The sequence below is a fragment of the Berghia stephanieae genome, chromosome 15, assembly GCF_034508935.2.
Source record: "Berghia stephanieae isolate SIO BIC M18660-M18661 chromosome 15, UCSD_Bste_1.3, whole genome shotgun sequence".
Lineage (NCBI taxonomy): Eukaryota > Metazoa > Mollusca > Gastropoda > Nudibranchia > Aeolidiidae > Berghia > Berghia stephanieae.
In genome coordinates this window covers 12,227,076-12,248,454 of record NC_088374.1, presented here as the reverse complement: position 1 = coordinate 12,248,454, position 21,379 = coordinate 12,227,076, and the positions used below count along the sequence as shown (strand labels likewise).

Genomic DNA, 21,379 nt, shown 5'->3' with positions numbered 1-21,379 from the left:
CAGAACACCATTCACCACGACAATCTGACATCGATCCTGTAAATATGATGTAAACCATTTAAGGGCAATTCCTTTTATGCCGAACGTATTTTCTAGTCTTCTTAACAAAATGTCATGGTCAATGGTGTCACAGATCTAAAAGGATAGGACATTGATATTGTTAGCATCAGCATTACATAACAAGTCATTAAAGATTTTAAGAAGCGTCGTTTCAGTACTGTGTTGATGTTTGTAGGCTGACTGAAAGGGTTGTTCCAAACTGTTGTTCATAAGATGAGATGTTAATTGTGTAAGAACTACCTTCTCCAAAAGTTTTGACAAAAAAGGTAAATTTGATACAGAACGATAATTGTTTAATATATTGTGGTCCAGTGATGGTTTCTTCAGAAGTGGTTTGCCGAGGGCACTTTTAAAGCACGATGGAACTTCACCAGTCAGTATGGATGTATTTATGATTGATGTAATGGATGGTAATAATGTATCGATGGAGCTGGCCAAAAGCTGTGCTGGTAGGGGATCAAGGTCGCAGGATTTAATGGGGGCTTTTTTATCAACTCGTTTATGAAACTAGGTGAAACTGGTTGGAACTTGTCTAAAGGGGTACCATAGAATGTATTTGTATCTATAAATGGTTCATGCCGAACTAGTTTGAACGAATGTTATGGATTTTGTCTTTTTAAAAGTTGACAAATGTGTTTGGTAAGTCTCTTTGATTGGTTGTAGATGGTAAAGAAGTGCATCTTTCACGTCCAAGTAGATCATTGCAGATGTTAAATAATTGTTGCAATTTAGCGGTGTCTGTGACGTTGTCGAAGTGAAAATTAAAGTCGCAGAGTACAATTGAATGGCAAGGACGCGTGTGTTGCAATGTTAGCATCTCGTTGACTTCCTTCCTAAATCGGGTAATTTTATTTTGTTTTTCTTGTTTGCTGGCTGTCGGTAGATGCAGTTGAAGTTGTATCTTGTATTCTGGAGGGATAATCTAAGGTCAATGGCCTCTATTGATTTGCAGCGCATTTCGAGGATTTCCACATATTAATATAATTTTGTTTTATAGAATACGCCAATGCCACCCCCTCGCTGATCTTTCCTTGGATACGATCTAAATCGGTACCCAGGGGATGTCATTGCCCTTTTCAATTGGGTCGTCTCCGGGACTGTGAGAGCCATATCTCTACTATAAATAGTATGTCGAAGTTCTTCTCCGTTAATAAATCGTTTAATTCCTCCTTTTTGTTACGGCAGGACTGTGCATTAAGAAGACCAATAACAATGTAATTTATGTCGTTCGTGAAACTTTTTGTGGTCGGCACTGTTACAAGTGTCGTTTGTTGACGGGGGTTTGTGTGTGGGGGCGGGGTGGACGACGAGTTGTCACCATTGAAATGTTGTGTTGTTTCCTTTTGCCTCCCGGAGGCCTGTTCTTATTAATATTATTGTAAAAAATCGGATCACGTGAGTTAAAAATCACAGCTGGAATGTGCCTCGAGGCCTGTTGTAAAAATCAGATGTTGAATAAAAGTGTTCACAATTATTAAAATAATGGTGGTGGTAAATCACGGCGAAAAATAAGGTGAACAATGTTTGTAAGATAGCGGCCGCCATTAAGTGTCTGTGTAAAAATGTTTTAAAACTTACAGTTTCCATGATAAAATACAGAATTATGCAGCAGTCCTTTCTTAAGAATTGATAAAAACTATACAATAAGAAACAGTATGTTTAACGAGTACAACGAAGTAAAAATGCCCAGGTATCAATATGTAGAGATTACAAAACAATTAAAATACACCAGAGCACACAACGGCACGTCTTGCCTGTTAGGCGTGTTTACATTCCGTAATAATAATAATAATAATAATAATACTAATAATAATAATAATAATAATAATAATAATAATAATATAATAATAATAATAATAATAATAATAATAATAATAATAATAATAATAATAATAATAATAATAATAATAATAATAATAATAATAATAATTTTCTGATTCTATTCTAATACACATTTTAATACTTTTATTACAGATTTCAAGGTTTGACCAAGAGGAATAGGAAGGACAGCTTGTCTTGAGATGGCAGCTCGTCACGTGTTCATTGCTCTCTGTATCTGCACTAACATTATTCAAAGCTTTGGTTCAGGTGGGCTTAACTTTGGGCTTGCGTTTAAAGTGAATACAGAGTTTTTTGTCAAGTTGTAGGTCTGTGTACACAAGACCCACCTTTAATTCCTTGCCGGCAGTTTGTTCTCGGAACTTTCAAAGAGAAATACAAGTGGCGTGTGATCCGTGTATACAAGGGGTCCCTGACCAACAGCCACAATTAATATTTAGGACGTGACATGACGCAAGTTAGACGATTACAATTATTTTCGGAAAAATCGGCGTTGTAAACAGCCACCTACTCATTTTACAACCGAGTACGATGAGAGAATGCGAGTAAAGAGCCTGTTCTAAGGAATCAATTATGCTCCGAGAGAGGCTCGAACCCAGGACCTTCTGATCAGAAAACGAGTGTCATACCACATAGCCACATGTAGGTAGACAGATGACCATGTGAAGACAAATGCTTCCTGTTCCGTCTCTGATTATCTAACCCGACGGGTTGACTTGCTTGACTTTTGCCTTTTGGCTCCTGGCGAAGCATAGGGTCTCAACAGCACTCTTCAATCTTCTTCTGTCCTTGGCACAGACCTTTGCCTTACTCCAGGTAAGATTGGAGACGCACAAATTTTGGTGAAGGTTTCTCCTCCAAGTCTGTTTTTGGAAGACCTCGTTTCCTCTTGCCCTGCGGTTTCCATTCGAGAGCCTGCTTTGGTTATATTCCGAAGGGTATGGCCAACCCATCGCCACTTTCTGGGTTGGGCCCGTTGCTTTTTCAATTACACCCAGATCTAGTTCTTTGTCAAGGTGCTCATCAAGTTGTTGGAATTCTCAACCACCGTAAGAGAAACTTGTTCCATCGAATCATCAATATGCAACTGTACTGAACGATCCTTCCGTTTTCTGAGGCCAGTAAACACATCATGGTACTGTTGCTTAATGTAACAATCCCGTCTTGTTGATCGTTGTCAGGAGCCTAAAATCCTGGCTTGTTTTTCAGCTCAAGATGGGAATGTCTTTTGTGTCTGCAACCAGAAAATCAGCATGCTGACTGTCATTATACGAATACGAAAAAAAAAAACACTTAAGGCCGGTTTTCTGTCTAATTATTTGGAACATTCTTCAAAAAAATTGATTTTGAGATTTAGATGGAAAACGATATTTTTACAAGGTGTCCCTGCCCAACAGCAACATTTAACATGTAGGACGTGACATGACGCCTTTTAGGCGATATTACAATTTTTTCGGACAGAGACAACGCTGTTAACGACCAGGTACTCGCTTTATAGCTGAGTACGGTGAGAGAATGTGAGTCAAGAATCTTTTCCAAAGACTCAACTACTATGTGCCGAGAGAGGCTCGAACCCAGGACCTTCCGATCCGAAAGCGAGTGACATACAACAAGACCACATAGCCGCATACATAGACATTGTCTGGTTCCTATCCTGATTCATCATTGCTCCTCATGAACGAGACTAATCTTCTTTTTTAACTTTGTTATCTATCTATCATTTTGTGGATTCATTGATTTGCAAACAGAGGAAAAATGATTAACTTTGCCGCAGATCCTACTTATTATTCTGTTTACAGAGCAACTTTTCTGTTCACCAGCATGGGGCGAATCTCTCCAAATAGTTTTTGCATTTTTTTTCTTGAATATTGCTTCTAAGATATTTGTTCTTTGGATATTTAGTCCGATTTGGTTTTGGTTGACAATGTGTGCTGAGCTTATGGTAGGGTTCCTTGTCTTGTTAGCTGAGTAGTTGTTGCAAACTGTAGCAACCATTGCATTTTGAGGTTATGGATTACTGAGTCCCGTTTCACGTACTTCGACAATTTTCTTCCAATGGCCAACTGTGACTTTTTCTCATCTTCAGTATTTGAGAAATGAATAACAATGTGAAATTAAATGTAATCTTCAATAGCTATAACGTCACTATCACATTATCTCTTTGTCTGTAGTGTTTCATTCATCCTGTCTTTGTTGATAAATGGGAAACCTGAAACGTCCATTTTATCTGTTTTCGTATATTTAATTGAAGCTTACATTGTTATTTATTTCTCCGAGCTTCGAATAGCAACGTTTACATTAACCAGTATTTGAGAAATCACATTCCAGAGACAACTAAAAAAGCTCGTTGAAAAAGTCATCGGTTTACTGTTTAACCCTCTCCTCACCAACTATAGGAAAATCGTCACATCCGTTACGATACAACCAATATTTTTCATATTCAAACTTCTTTTGTACATCATAGAATTTAAAGAAAATGAACAGTGTGTTTTTAACTCTCTCCTTAACGATCATTTCCAGTATTTTCCCAAAATGGCAGGCGTATCCAACAGAAAGATTGATTTTTTAAACTAAAACAAGATCTCTAAAAAACAACAACATTATGTTCTTATTAATTAAACAAAGATGATTCTTCAAAGTTTGTGAGGTACAAAATAAATCCGAATTTTTAATAATGTATTTTGTGTCGTAACAAACGTGACGATTTTAATGCAGGTGGTGAGGAGAGGGTTAAAGAATGTTTTGCTAAAAAAATAAAAACAAGAAAGAGCCGAGTGACGCCATCTTGATCAAATATATCACAATGTGTACCAATCAAATAGTAGGCATTCTTCCGTCACAAGAATTGATGCTTTGCACCCTATATGATTTTGGTCTCATCAGTCATGTTGAGAACAGCGACGATGTGATTCAGCAGCCCGATACTAGAATGGCAGTCTCTACGGCAGTTGCTGCATACGTAGGTTAACTGCGTATTTATTGCTTGATTCTGCTGCCTGTCTTTCCACCTTGCACTCCACTCCGCAAACTTCATTTTTTCTACTCTCCTCACCCCGTCTTTATTCTCAGCCTCACCGCATATTTCTAACCACTGCGGTCGTCAGCAAACAATTTTCATGTTGTTTGAGTTGATGCCTGTCCATTTCATGTCTCGCTTGCAGAAATCATAGAAACATAGAGCTGGCCAGCCGGCTGGTCGACGACCATAAGCTAGTTCAATGCTCCCAATCAATTAGAATCTATATCAATAATGCGTTTTATGTTCTTTTTATATTACAGTGAACACAGCGGGATCGCGCGACAAACTTGGTAAGTCAACGTTTTTTAGATCGGTGTCTTCTAAGATCCGCTATTGTTTGCCTTTAAAAATGAAAATAACATAAAGCACTCGTTATATAGATGGATTCTTCTTCTTTTTCTTCTTCTTCTTCCTCCTCCTCTTCTTCTTCTTCTTCTTCTTCTTCTTCTTCTTCTTCTTCTTCTTCTTTTTTACTTCTTATTATTATTATTATTATTATTATTATTATATTATATTATTTATTATTATATTATTATTATTATTATTATTATTATATTATTATTATATTATTATTATTATTATTATTATTATTATTATTATTATTATTATTATTATTATTATTATATATTATTATTATTATTATTATTATCTATTATATATATATTATTATTATTATTATTATTTATTATTATTATATATTATTATTATTATTATTATTATTACTATGATGATGATGATGATGATGACTATTATTATTATCATTATTATTATTGTTATTATTATTATTACTATGATAAATGATGATGATGATATTATTATTATTATTATTATTATATATTATTATTATATTATTATTATTATTATTATTATTATTATTATTATTATATTATTATTATTATTATTATTATTATTATTATTATTATTATTATTATTATTATTATTATTATTATTATTATTATTGACTTACTTGACTTAAGGCCTTTCCTTCCACAGTTCACGGTCTTTTGCTGTGGATGCTAATTTCATGAGATCTTCCTTTGGTTTAAATTCTTTGTTATTTTGAAGGCGTTTTAGTTCTTTATTGATGACGGTGTGAATTGATATGGGTGGTCTACCTTGATATTTTGTGTGTCCAGATGGGGTGAAAAAAAGTATTCATGGCTTTATTAGCTAGTATAAATGCATCTCTTCTGATCATATGCCCAAAAGCCGCCATCTTGCCTCCAGGATTTGAATGGATAATGGTCTTTCATTGAATTTTTCATACAGTGATTTATAATTATTTTTTTTGTGGGGTATCGTATATTCAGGGCTCTTTTCAGTTGTCTTCTATGGAATCTGTCTAATCTCTGCTCTTCGATTCCTGTCAGTGCCCATGTTCCGCAGTTGTATATAAGCACGAATTTTACAAGGGTTTTGTATAATTTGATTTTAGTGTTTATTTTAATTTTATCTTTTTCTAATCCATATAAGTAATAATTTATTCAGTGCAGCCGTCGATAAACTTTTTATTATTTCTATGTCTTCCTTGTCTCATATTAATGATCTTACTTCTTTATTGGCTCTCCGTTCATCTTTTTTCCTTGACAGTAATGTTATATTTGTTTTTTCAGTATTAATGTACAGTTGGTTATTTTGTAAGACTCTTTGGATGTCATTTACATTGACTTGTTTGAGGCCAATAAAGTCAACGTCGTCTGCATATGCAATTTCGGTGCCTCGGAGAATAAATCATTCCTTGGCAACATCGGTACACCACAAGGAGACACGAACTCGTTTTCAAAACGTAATTGGGCCGAAGGAACAGATTTACGCACATCTTTTAACGTGTTTTCTAGGTAAATGATAAATAAAACAGGACTTAGGCTGTCTCCTTGTGGTGTACCGATGTTGCCAAGGAATGATTTATTCCCCGAGGCACCGATTATTTCGGTCGTTATCCGGGTTTCACTTATAAGGAATCTGATTAATCTAACTTCATCTTCCATAACAATTCCTTTCATATTATTTAACAGGGATTGGAGATTGATAGTATCGAAGGTGGAAGACATATCTATTCCAAGTAGCCTATAACTATTTCAATTTTGTCTGACCAGGTTTTAGTAGCAAGCCATTTGTGGGTACAAACTACATCTGCAGTACTTCTCTCCGTCCTGAATCCGCTTTGACTATATGACAAATAATTTTTAACTATGGGCCTATTTCTGTTCAGTGTGATCAGGGAGAGCGATTTCTAATTGTGTTAAGAAGAGTAATTGGTCTCAAATTCTTTGAAAGGCCTTTTGGTTTTCTTGGCTTTTGTACTGATATCAGTTCCCCTTTATTGATATCCAGTTTCTGGTGTTGTTCGAACGTATGATTGAAAATTTCCGCTATGTGTTCATCTAATAAGGGTGGTGCACATTTTAAAAGTTCAGCGCATACTCCATCTTCTCCCGGTGCTCTGTTGTTATTTAGACTTTTAAAAACATTTCTTACTTCTCATGGTGCAATAGGTTTAAAAAGTGGTCGGGGATCTCCATCAAATGAGCTGACGTGTGGCGTTTTGTTGTCTTGAAATTTTATTTTATAATATCCAAAAAGAACGCTCGAAATGGCATTGGGGTTAATAATCTTTGGTTTAGTAGTCTCACAGCTTTATACATTGCTTGATCGTTGAAGCATTTACTAATATTATCAACTTTTTTGTCCAACTCTTTATTTCTAATTTCGGTTACTCTACGTCTTATGCGGTGTAATATTTTGTTTCTTTCATATTTTAGTTTCTGTTTTTCTCCTTCTTTATGGACAATAAAGATCTATTATTATTATTTAAAACAAATTTTTTTTGAGTTTTGTATTCTTATTCGCAAATCTTTTTGTTGGTTAGATAATTGAGCTATGATGGTGTCATACGTAGGGCCTTGCCATTCGATAACAAAGTTTGGTTTAACTAGCCTATGATCTGTTGCTATCAAGGAGCCAGCGTATGATCTTGCATTTGTTATGATTTTTTGTGTGTCTTTGTATGCACAGTATAAAGTCAATTTGGTTGTAAATGTTGATAATTGCTCCTGTTTCTTTATTTTTCCTCTGTCCTTCCCACGCCGTGTGGTGTCTAAAAGCGTGATGAAATGCGCTGTTTATGACAAATAGCTGTTTATCTTCGCAAAAATCCACGAGTCTCGTTTCCTTGAAATTTCTGTAAAAACTTTTTATTTCTTCCGGCATTTTTCTGCTCTTCCCGTTGTTGGTGCGTAAACATTGATGATGGAAATTGTCATTTTTTTGTTTTTACATTGGTGTTTGTTGTTTGAATTATATGTGATATGTCCCCTTGTAGTTGTAACACACAAATACGGTCAGATTCCTTCCAACACTGATTGTTTGAATGCTTCTATTTTTCATTAATAAATAAGCCACATCCGTAGAATCGAGAGTTAGAAGGAAAACTAATAAGTCGAAAGTACCCACAGCTCGAACGACGCCATTTTCTAGTTTGGTTTCTTGTAAACAAGTAATATCTAATTTATAATTTGACACATTCTCGGCGAATTGATCAATTCTAACTTTACTTACAAGCGTTCTTACATTTGACATTCCAATGTTAAAATATACGTTTATCCTCCAAAATCATTTGACAAGTGAGGCAAAAGACAATTCACTGAGCAGAGACTCAGTGCCAACAGGTGTCAGCCATGTTGACCAGAAAATTATTATTATTATTATTATTATTTATTATTATTATTATTATTATTATTATTATTATTATTATTATTATTATATTATTATTATTATTATTATTATTATTATTATTATTATTATTATTATTATTATTATTATTATTATTATTATTATTAGTATAGTAGTAGTAGTAGTAGTAGTAGTAGTAGTAGTAGTAGTAGTAGTAGTAGTAGTAGTAGTAGACCAACCTCCGCTGCACGTCCAACTCGCCTTGAGCATGCATTCACGTAAAATATAAAGATTTTTCTTAAAAACCTACCTCTGTTTCAAAAACTAGCATCTTTCAACTTTCTAAGAAACATTTTGATTTTTCAGAACTATAGTTCGTTAAAAAATACCGGCCAATCTGACCCGTTGAGTCGAATGAAAACGAAATTTTGTTGTTTACACGGTTCAAAGGAAATGCCATAAATAAGCTTTCATGGACTTCCTGTGTTGTTTTTATAGTGTCACGTGACCGTTTTGAGAAATTTGTCGTCTGCTACAAATAATTAGACCGGTAGGGGTAGATATTTTCGTTGGAGCAGAGAAAAACTGAGTATTATTTCTTGGACTTGTAGAGAGGCCTAGGGTCCACCAGCAGACCAGTTGATTGAATGAAAGAGAAAAAGGCCTTTTTTATCCGCCGCCACCACCACCTTGAAAGAGTGGAGCGGGGGGGGGGGGGGGTGCATGCCGACGAGAGGGAGACGTGTCGATTGGTGACCTTGGTGACGTAGGGCATCTCAAGGATGCTGGCAGTTGCAGTTGCAGGTGTTCTTAACCCCTTAACAGCGAAGCTAATTTTTTGCTTTTAGATAGTACGTTTAGTTTGCTTTTATCTTTATTATTGTTAACGGGGAATACAGCGTTTCCACCAAGAGAGTAGTCAGACTATCGCAACTCGGACTTCAATTGTCTATAACTATAATAGTTTTGCCGTTATTTGTCTTTTGATGAAAGAAGATTTGGTGTTAGGTCAAAGATCGAATTTCGCCGCTAAAGGTTGCATTGCTACTGGGTTTGCTCTCCTTCCCCCCCCCCCCTTTCTTTTTTTCTTCTTTTTTTTCAACTTAGTATTGTTGATTGCTATTTCCTTTTTTTATGATTAGCAAGTGCCGTAGGAGTATCACAGGATGCAGGAGTACTGCAATCAACCCTTTGCCAGTGACATTGATTTTTTTGTTTTCAAATAATAGTCGTCATTTATATTATTTTTTAACGCAGAAAAAATAAACGTTTCCACCATAAGAGCAGTAAGAATATTGATAAAAAGCGCCTTGAGCACGTTGGGTGGATATTGCCCTATATAAAAGCTCAAGTTTTTAAATTGTAATTTGTTTTTTGTCTTTTGATGAAAACGGTAAGATTTTATTTTTGGTCCAAGTAAGATTGATATTCGCCTTTAAAAGGTTAAGTTGTGTTTTTTCAGGTTTTTTTTGTTTTGTTCTTCAAATGCAGATACGCTGCTTCTTTTTTTTTCTTTTCCTCAACTGGCAAGCTATCGCTGTACTTACCCGCATGGCTTGCACACACAAAAGGATACATCTAGGTCACAAAACCTTACATCCAGGTCACAAAATCAGACAACTAGGTCACACATCAAGACATCTGTTTCGTTTGTTCCAAGATAGCAAAACAAACCAGACGTCTTGGAGTTCGAAAGAGCTTTCCATAAAATATTTGGTATTTGCAAGACCCCCAGAAACCAATTCCCTATACAGCTCTTGTGCACGGTTACTTATGACCTTGATTTCTTTCGTACCCACCCCTAAAATCCCACTTATTGTGTGTTATAGGCAGAACATAATAAATAGCTGGGCTGCCACATGCGTGACTAAATTGGCCAAAGAGAGAATCTATACTTTGGCATTAGACACCAATTACCTGATGTCTTCGTTTTTAATCCTAGCCGAGTGAGAGAGAAAAAACAAAACAATCATACATGTATCTGCAAACAGCAGAACGTTTTCATTTTACATTGAGATGGGAAGGGGAAGGGGTAACACTATGATAAGAAAGAGAGAGAGAGAGAGAGAGAGAGAGAGAGAGAGAGAGAGAGAGAGAGAGAGAGATGGGCGGGGGATGGGGGGATAGTAAGGGGAATGGGAAAAGATGAAAGAAACAACGGGTTGCCTGATGACGTAGATCAAAGGATTGTTACAGCGGTGTTCACGGAGCGTACTTCGTGAAATTTTAACCTTTTACAGTGTGACACTGATTTTTTCTGCAGATTGCTTATGCGGAATAAATCGTTTCACCAAGAGAGCAGGAGTAAGAGTATATTTAGACTAGGGCTTCAATTAAACTATAAATCCCAAAGCTTGTCTTTTAATGATAATATTAAGACTAAGATCTGGAGTTTGGGGAGTGTAAGATCGAATCTCGCCATTAATGGTTAAAATTGTTTTGATTTTTATAAAAATAACACACACACACACACACACACGAGCGCGTGCGGTCACGACAGCGAGGACCATCTATTGCTTGTGTTGCAACAGTAAACCAGTTTCCGTGTACGTAGATCCTGAGGCTAGATGCCCCATTACCGTGTACGTAGGCACTCCAAAAAAAAAAAAAAAAGAAAGAGACACACACACACACACTCACACACACGCACACACACACACACACACACACGCAGTCTCGCATCCGCTACGAACTAATTTTGCGCACCAATTTTTACTGCACTAATGCACCAAATTGCATACCTATCTATGGACACTTTTTTCCGTATCTTTTTCCCAATAAACTTTTTTAACTGGGGCGGCACCTTGATAACAGAAACGAAACCCACACGATTTCGCGAGGAATGAATCATGAAAAAAATTAGGATATAATTTCAACACAACTTTTGAAATTCATCAAGGATTGTCCAGTACCGAATGTTTTTTGATAGAAAACAAATGCATCTTCAAATCTAAACTGCTTTTGACGGTAAGCGGTAAGTTTTTTATTTATTTTTCTGTCCAAACGAATGATTTGTCCTGGTATAGAAGCTAAGTATTGGTAACACCGGCGCACCTCTCTAGTAGTGGTAGTAGTAGTAGTAGTAGTAGTAGTAGTAGTAGTAGTAGTAGTAGTAGTAGTAGTAGTAGTAGTGGTAGTAGTAGTAGTAGTAGTAGTAGTAGTAGTAGTAGTAGTAGTAGTAGTAGTAGTAGTAATGTCAACATCATTTATTCTTTTACCAATAGCCAAACGTATCGAGAGCTACATGGACACGAACATCGATCCTTGTGACAACTTTAACAACTACGCCTGTGACAACATTTTAAGAAAGTGGACTACGACATCGAAATATGGTCTCCAAAATGTAATGAGAGAGGCTGATGTTATTTTTAAGCGCGGTAAGTATTCTTTTTTATCGAAAATGATAACAGTGCACCAATCCTCTCAACAGTATGTAGAGTGAACCGTAGGCATCATTAACTTATAATTTATAGATAATGTGCGCTTGGCCAAGAAACTCACAACATTCTTCTTCTTTCAGCGTATCCCGCATATCGGTTCATAGAATCGTCCTCCTCCAGGCGCAATTTTTCATATCGCTCTTTACCCTATCCAACCATCTAGTCTTTGGACGTCCCTTTTTCTCTTTCTGCCTAATTTTATATCCAATACTTTCTTTCCCGCGTACTCCCTCTCTCGTCTTTTACATGTCTGAACCATTTCAATCTATCTTCACTCAACTTTATTGATACACTCTTCACTTCAGACAACATTCGAATTAGTTCATTTATCACTTTATTGTAATCCGGAAATATAACGGATCTACAAACAAAACTATGTGTAACCCTGAATGTTTATTTTGAATAATAATAATAATAATAATAATAATAATAATAATAATAGATCTTTATTGTCCATAAATATGGCAATTTGTCATTTAGTTACACTTGTTATAATGAAATCCTCCGAAGAGAATCAACACATCATTATTGTAAACAATTTAAAGTTTGAGTAACATGTTATTGCAAACGATGAAAAAGATCATTGGAATTCGCCATTATGAAAATAAAACTGTTTGGCTTATGACTATAGCTATTCGAGATTCGAAATAATAATGATAATAATAATAATAATAATAAATAATAATAATAAATAATAATAATAATAATAATAATAATAATAACAATAATAACAATGGTAATAATAATAATAATAATAATAATATAAAATAATAATAATAATAATAATAATAATAATAATAATAATATAATAATAATAATAATAATAATAATAATAATAATAATAATAATAATGATAATAAGTATATTGTTTTTATATATCTTGCGCCTTACCCCGTATCTCAACAAGGTCAAAGCGCTTAATAGTAACGTGACAACTTTCACTCTAACATACAATTACGTGAGCATCCAGTATGAAACAAAGTAGAATAATTCTACAATGGTTACATATTAAAATGAAACGTTATAGTATGTTTTTTGAAAAATTTCTGCATCATTACTGTCTCTGATATATCTTTGAAGTATGCCGTATATTCAAACGCATGCTCGCAATTTTGCGAGTCATTTTTGGCTTCAGACTTTGATCTCAGATTTCTGGCAGGGAAGTAGAATTTAAGCATGTCATTTATGTATCCAGGACAATCAGAGTACAGATAGTACAGATAGTATATTCTATACGTTTCTCAACCCAAAGCCAACGGAGTTAACTTAGCAAACCCGATGCAGATTGATGTCTTCTCTTTCTATAAATAAGCCTGTAATACCTGAAGGGATTTTATTCTGTCTTTATTTATTAAAGAGAAAAGAGAATTTAGCTTAAATTAAAAACCCACATGCAAAACAATCACTGCGCCACATTTCGTAACTTGGACGATTTTGCGATATGTAAGGAACGAGTTAGACGTCACTCAGCTCTTTGTTATTGTTTTTAGCCAGCTGTTTTTATGAGTAGTACTCAATCATTTTTTTTTTCAATCTGACTATAAACGTTTAATTTGGCACATGATGGGGCGTTATATCCGGCTGGCATATTTTGTGAGTAAATCAACTATGTACCAAAAGCTCACTCGCAAGCTCGTGCAGCGGGTGGGAACACGTCCGGAATTCCAAAAAGCAAGAGTGTATGTATCGTATTCTATTAGTTGACGTCCACATGATCTCATAACAACTGTTTTACGATGGGGTACACAATGTGTTCGCAATTTCCTAGAATTGATGTCGTATTTGTGTATATTTAACCCCCTCCTAACCAACTTCAGGAAAATCGTAACTGTCGTTACGATACAACCAACATTTTTCTTATTCAGATTTCTTGTGTGCATCACAAAATGTAAAGAAACTGAACAGTGTGTTGTAGGATATGTTTTGCTTAAGAAATTATGTACGGCAAGAACTTTACTGCCATTGTGTTTGAGTGATAAAAAATATATGTTCGTGTTAGTTGGGTTGGAAGTTTTGGGGACAATCCTGAAAATGGCTGGTAAGGAGAGAGTTAAGCTCGTTGACTCAGTGGTACGATGTCTGGTCTTTACATAAAGCCAAGCAATGCTAAGCTTGGTCAATAGTCGAATGGGTAACAGTGATCATGCAAGGGTTTAGTTCCAATCGTGTCCTGGGTCAAGTCAAGGCACTTTGCCAATTATCGCACTCGACTCAAATTGGCTGGTATTATATGAAATAAAATTTTTATTCCAAATGGCTGGATGAGGGAATAAATGGAACATTGTGAAATGCATTGAGCATAGTAATGTTGTATGTCACTGTAAATGTCTATTTGTTATTTAAATATTTATTTTAATTAATTTATCAAATTCATTTCTCATTTTCTATTATTCTTTTTTTTATTTTTTTTTACAGATTTATTAAAAGAAGCTCCACAACACAATGTCAAGGGTAGCTATGAGAAAAAAATGAAGGACTTTTACAAGCAATGCACCGATACAGGTATTGTGAATTAAGGGGGGACCTGTAGTCAAAAATCCATTTTTGATTGTAATGCTAATATTGCTATTCCCTTGTTATTTTAAGGTGGTAGGAGGTCTAATTTGATGATTAACACCAAAAAAAGCCCAAAAAAAAATTTTTTTTAGACATAGTGAGACTAAATAGGCTAAAAATAGACCAAAAATCCCAAAATTTCTTACAGTAATGCAGCCAAAACCAACGAATAGATCTCTTCCAAATTTACACACAATGTTTCTTACAACAAGAGCTATACCATGACGTAAAGGTTTAGCAATAGTCCTGAAAATAAATTTTTAAGAATTTTTTTTCGATTTCGGCTGAAAATTTGGCGCGGAATTACAGTAAAAATTCGATTTAAAAATTCATAAAACTGCTCAATTTTAGTTTACCCCAAAACCCCTACGTCATGGTACAAAACACATTATAAGAAAGATTCTGACCAAATTTGAAGACAATCTGATGGAAAATAATCCAGATATGAATGTTAGAAAATCAGAAAATGACGCAAAATGGAGTTTTGAGAAAACGCAAAATTTATTTGTCTTTAATTTGATAATAAAGTTAATTTTGCAGACAAGCACAGGAAAACATCCATCAAAATTTCAAAGTATATTCAATATAGAACAAGAAAACAGTTAAATTTTGTACATTTATCAAATTCTGAAAAAATTATGATCGATTCGCTAACCCATACCCCTAAGAAAAAATTTGCGGAAAAATTGAATGATATCAGTTTTTTACAAAAAAATTAATTTAGCGATCAAATATGATTTATATTTATAAAATTCATCAATTAAATCTCATAAACTAATAATATGATGTATAATTTGATGTTAAACACCCAAAAAAAACTCAGAATTTTTAAAATAAAATTTTTAAGGGGCATTATAGGCTAAAATTAGACGTAAAACCCTAAAATTTCTAACATAGATGCACCAAAAACTAGCATATAAATTTCTTTCAAATTTAAACACAATGTTTCTCACATAAATAGCTATATCGTGATGGAAGAATTTATCAATAGTCTGGAAAATAAAATTTTTAGAATTTTTATTTGATTTTGCCTGAAAATTTGGCGCGTATCGACAGAAAAAAATGAATTTAAAAAATTATAAAATTGCTAAATATTAATTTACCCCCAAAAACTTCCATCATGATGTAAAAGACATCATAGAAAAGATTCTGAATAAATTTGAAGATGATCTAAAGGAAAATGGCTAAGATAGGATTGCTAGAAAATCAGAAAATGACATAAATCGGAAAATTGAGAAAGCGCAAACTTTTTTAATAATTTGACATTGAAACTGATTTTGCAGGCAAGTAAAAGAAATGATCCATCAAACTTTCAAAATATGACCATTATAGGCCAAGAAAACAAGAAAACTTTATAATTTAATCTAAGTCTAAAAAATTTATAATCGATTCGCTAACGCATACCCCTAAAAAAAAAACAAAAAACTATAAAATTCAATTTTTTTCCGTATTCAGAGATAAAATATTTTTGAGGTCAAATATGATTTATATCTTATGAATTCATTATTGTAATCACAAAAACTAATTATTTACTGTATACAATAGATTATAAAGAGATTTCTAGATATATTAAAAAGTCTCGAAATATGATTTCGTAAAATATGATATGGCGCGCTACCCTCATTTTTCAATGCTGCTTGAGAGACAAGTCATATAAAATTAGATATCTAGTCAATTTTAACTGCAAAATCAATTCTATTTTAGACAATAAAACAGCTAAATGATGCAAATAGATAAAGCTCAGAATAAAAAGCAATTTGCTTTCCCAAACCCCTTGGAAATAAATTCCTTTCGCCTCAATGCAGGAAAAATCAACACCACTTGTTTGCCACCGCTTTTTTAGTACCATAGTTCCACAAAGAGGGTTGATCTTGCTCTGGTTGGTAAAAAAAAAAAAAGATATTTCATTAGCAATTTTTGGAAATACATTATAAGTCATTGACATAAAATGCATCTGTCAAAGAAAGACCAATAAATAAAATGGTCATCATTCACACCAACACAGTTGAAATTTCATTGTTTTTACATCCACAGAACAGAACTCTTGGCGACAAACAATTTTCTGTTATTAAGTTAATATATTCAATAGTAATTCATTTCAAATGATGTTTTATCATTTTCATTTAGAAAAATGAGTATTTATTTTATTGATCATTAATCAAAAATGTAAAGGCGCTATGGAGATTTGGAAACATTACTAACCAGTGTCAAAAAGTACATGCAGACACTCTGCTGTGCTGGCCCAGATGATGGTTTGCTGGTTGATCAGTTTGCCACAGGAGGGCCTCAACACACCTTTCCAGAATAGCCCTTGAGCCAGCATCTTTATTTATTGTCAGGACACCAGTACAGTCAACTGAATTCTTTCATGTTAGCTGTCGATGAAAACAAGAAATTAAATTAAATTCACTGCAGTGAAAATGGCACATATGCCAATGCCATTGCTAAAGTTTAAAACAACAACAACAACAATAATAATAATAATAATAAAATAATAATAATAATAATAATAATAATAATAATAATAATAATAATAATAATAATAATAATAATAATAATAATAATAATAATAATAAAAATAATTTGGAAAAAAAAATTATCTAACATTGTCATTATCATTATCCTAGACATTTCAAACACTACTAAAACTGCTACCACTACAGACCTTATCATTATCTATCAAAGATATTTACTCTCTCTTTCTCTCCCTCTATATCACTATCTCTCGAACATAACATTCCAAACCCAATTTTCCGATATAAATCCCCCCCCCCCCCCCCCCCCCCCCCCCCTCCAAAGAAAAAAAATTGAAAAGTGTGGACGATGTATGCAGTATCAGCCAAAATAAAGATAATTACAATAACTGAATGAAAAGTATTTTTTTAAAAGGGTCCTGATCCTGAGACTGAGAATGTCTTTTCTTCTTGTGAGTCGCACGAACTTCACGAACCCTCTAGACAGCCTTGATCTTGACAAATTTGGAAACATATTGACTGGGAATCGAACCTTGAAACATCTGATCAGGTCTAGGTTTTATCGCCTGACATGGAGGGCTGATTTTGTTTGGGGAGGGGGGGGGGGAGTAGTATTTTATTATTGTTTGGCCCTGTTATTTTTCATAAAATAAAGTTAACTTGCGATAACAACGAGTGTGTCACAGTCGAACAAACACACAATCTCACAAGGCATGTTTAGTTATAAAAATAAGCAATAAATTAAAATGTGGTGTATTTCTTATGCTTACCTTGTAAACTAAGTATTCTGTGACTTGAATAGAGTGAAGAATTACCAAAGTTCATCAAAATCAACTTGTAATGCGATGAGTGAGGTCCAAAAGCGAATGAATTCATAATATTGTAAACAAAGGCAGGGACAGTCAGGGAGCGGCCATTGACGCTATCGTGGTGCATTGTGGGTCACTATTGCCACGTTCGAGGATAAATTTAGATCGGAATCATGTTTTGTTACTAAATTTAGACGCACCGTGACCTGACCTCAAATCAACCAATGAGAGCTCGTGACATTGTATAAATGGTATTCACTATTTGACCTTGTGATAATTCATGTTTATAATCATGATGTCGATGTTGCCAGATTGAAAAAGAGAAATGGCTAAGCTTTCCATCGATATGCGCCATGACCGGGTGGATAGGCTTTGAATAGCTGTTGTCAAGACCCAAACATTTGACAATATAGACCTTTAGAAAATAAAACGTGGATACCTACGTTATAAAACTGCATCAAAAACACGTTTTTAATTGAAAATATGAAATTTTCTTTATATTTTAGGATTCTAGAATAATTAAACTACCTGAAAAGTGGACTAGCCCAATTTGGCCGAAAAAATTTTTTTTAACCAAAAATGACTACAGGTCCCCCCTTAATGATTTGTGTTTAGGTAAAATATTCAGAACATCTACCAGCCTGATATAACGTACCACCACAAAGCTCCATGTAACATTAAACGTCAATTTTGTTATTTCAGTAGACTTACGAGTATAATCTACAATCAAACTAAACTCAGAATACATCAATCATCGGAAGGTTCTGGGTTTGAGCCTCGCTCGGCGAATAGTTGAGTCTTTGGAGAAGGCCCTTTACTCGATCACATTCTCTCACCGTACTCACGTGAGAAAATGAATACCTTGCCGGTAACAGCGTTGTCTATGGGCGAAAAAAATTGTGACATCGCCTAACAGGCGTCATGTCCCGTCCTAAATGTTCAATGTTGCTGTTGGCCAGGGACCCCTTGTGAGCAAGTTTAGTGGATATTGCGCTATATAAAAGCTCATGAAAAAAATTGGGCTGTGTTACGTATCACATCCTTGATGGAATGTCACAAGTATGTAGGCTACCATGTTATTAAAAATACAACAAACTTGAGCTTTTATATAGCATAGTATACATTAAACGTGCTCAAAGCGCGTTACAAAGGATCCCTGAGCAATTACAACACGTAACATGCAGAAAGAAACATGTCGCATTTAAGGCGAAAATCAATTTTTTTTTTGGACAGAAACAAAGGCTACGTACTCATTTTACATCTGAGTACGATGAGAGAATGTGAGTAAAGAGTCTTTTCCAAGGACTCAACTATCCGCCGATCGACACTCGAACTCAGGACCTTCCGATCCGAAAGCGAGTGTCATACCACTAGACCACATAGCCGCATAGAAGGAACGAAGATGACGTCACAACGTTAACAATATTAGGAAGTAAAAAAGAAAACGAAAATAATTATATAAATGATTAAAGATTGCTATTAAACAGCCTAATACTAGACGGCAGAACACCGGCGTATCTCTCCGTTTTAGTTGAAATAGAGAAAGGGCGACCTTCCTGACATAATAAGTCTAAGTGAATGATGGGGGTCATTTAACATTTTAGTTACTTTACTCATACAAAATCCCTCCTATAAACGATCTACATTGTAAACATAATTTATATTGCATTTAATGGATATTTTTAGGTTAATAAAAGTACATTTTACATTTGATTTTGCAGTGACAATGGAAAGTCGTTGTTTGAAAGACAGAAACCTGAAGAAATGGAAGTGGCCAACCCTGAACTCCAATTTGGATAACTCTAAAGTTGACTTACAATCAATGATTGAAGACTACAGCACAGTTTTTGCCGAGGCTTTGTTTAAATTTGAACTGTATATTTACAGAAAAGGCAAGATAGAGGAATATCGACTCCAGGTAAATGTGCCCTTGAGTCATGTCACACACCGGCAACAGTACAGTCGTTTCTATAGCGTGAAACCGACAATAGCAATTAATTGCTTGTTGCCCTTTGGATAGGACGATAGTCTATCGCAAAGTACTTTCCGCGCGAGATTTAACAGACCTAGCTACTTATTCACTGCTTGGCGGACGGGGGAAGGGGGGGGGGGGGGGGGGTCGGGGAAAAATCTCGACTGCCCCCGGGATTGATCTTCGCCTTTTTGCGTGTGAAGCGAGTACTCTACCAACTGAGCTATTGGGACCCCAACAGTACAATAGTCTCCGTTTATAAAAACTATTATAAAAACTCCGGCTGCGGTTCATCCGGCTGTAAGCACGACTCGGGGCGCGAAACAGAATGTTTACTATGTTATAAATTTGACCTGTCTCAGCTGTTATTTTTTATTCATTTTGGACCGTGAATTGAGTGATTAGGTCTCACTAAAATATAGAAGGAACAAAATTAGGTCGTTTGTTATGGTTTTGAGACAAGTTAAATATTTATGTTCGTTTGAGGCTCCATGGAGTGATTTATTTCATTGTTATATTTATACATCCATTTACATGTATGTTTCTTATACAGATTTAAGTGGGTGTATGCGGAGATAACGTAATGTCAGTGATTAGTTTTACATCAAAGATGAAGCGGGAATTGCAAATTGTCAATAAGGCGTAGTGGGGTCCCGTTAGTTCAGTTGGTAGAGCACTCGCCTCACTATCAAATGATACCAAGATCGATCCCGGGTTCAGTCAAGAATTTTTTCTGACGCCCTGTCCATCCAGCAGTGATTGGGTAGCTGGGTCAGTTAGATCTGGCGGAAAGTACTTTGCGATAGATTAGCGTCCTATCCAAAGGGTAGCAAGCAATTGCTATTGTCCGATTCACGCTATAGAAACCGGGATTAACTCCGGCTCCATGGGCCTCATGGATCTGAAGGACTACTTATATGTGGCGTAGAAACCAACTACACACTACAAAGCCACTAGACTTGTGGAGCCATTTAACCATGTCTATTTAGAAGAAACCTCCCCACCCCCAAACATAGGCTCTTATATGGGGCGATATCACTAAACGTGCGCAAAAAGCTTTACAAGAGGTTCCTAGCCAACAACAGTAACACTTAACATTCCGTTTAAATCACATTCAGTTAATACCGTTCTCTAGTCAATCCTCTAAATCCCATTGAGTTAATACTGACGCCAAAGCATTCCATTTAAATCACATTGAGATAATACCATCCTCTAGGTATTCCAACTAAATCACATTTTATTAATTAGCTCCTCTTTCTAGGATCATGATTATAAACATGAATTATAACAAGGTCAAATAGTGAATACAATCCTAGAAAGAGGAGAGCTGACTCTACTAGAAGGGACACTCGTTCTTTGAGCCTCCCTCAATACGGCTTACCGCCTGCATTTCTGTTTATGGATGTGTATGTTTATGTGTATGTTTCTATGTTTACATTTAGTGGTAGATCTAGATATATCTTATAGGAGAGAGAGAGAGAGAGAGAGAGAGAGAGAGAGAGAGAGAGAGAGAGAGAGAGAGAGAGAGAGAGAGAGTG

The 21,379-nt window shown here is 35.0% G+C and overlaps 1 protein-coding gene and 1 long non-coding RNA gene across 6 annotated transcripts in view; one reads left to right on the top strand and one right to left on the bottom strand.

The window, feature by feature from the left end:
- Positions 1-21,379, top strand: part of LOC144960311 (neprilysin-like) — a 115,933-nt gene that overhangs the window by 15,951 nt on the left and 78,603 nt on the right. For all 3 annotated transcript variants that reach the window (XM_078893367.1, XM_078893368.1, XM_078893366.1), the window contains 5 exons: positions 2,035-2,148; positions 5,179-5,208; positions 11,815-11,967; positions 14,446-14,532; positions 19,591-19,787. In XM_078893367.1, coding sequence (XP_078749493.1) covers positions 2,082-2,148; positions 5,179-5,208; positions 11,815-11,967; positions 14,446-14,532; positions 19,591-19,787 — 534 coding nt within the window. In that variant the 5' untranslated portion in view covers positions 2,035-2,081. The remainder of the gene's footprint in view (positions 1-2,034; positions 2,149-5,178; positions 5,209-11,814; positions 11,968-14,445; positions 14,533-19,590; positions 19,788-21,379) is intronic.
- LOC144960313 (uncharacterized) lies at positions 16,256-18,115 on the bottom strand. Of its 3 annotated transcripts, none has more exons than XR_013642838.1 (3): positions 17,876-17,967; positions 16,789-16,961; positions 16,256-16,462 (listed from the first exon to the last, which is right to left on the bottom strand). It is a non-coding gene; the product is annotated as an uncharacterized LOC144960313 (long non-coding RNA). The 3 variants fall into 3 exon arrangements; XR_013642837.1 differs by having other exon boundaries at positions 17,831-17,966; XR_013642836.1 differs by lacking the exon at positions 16,256-16,462 and having other exon boundaries at positions 16,795-16,961; positions 17,831-18,115.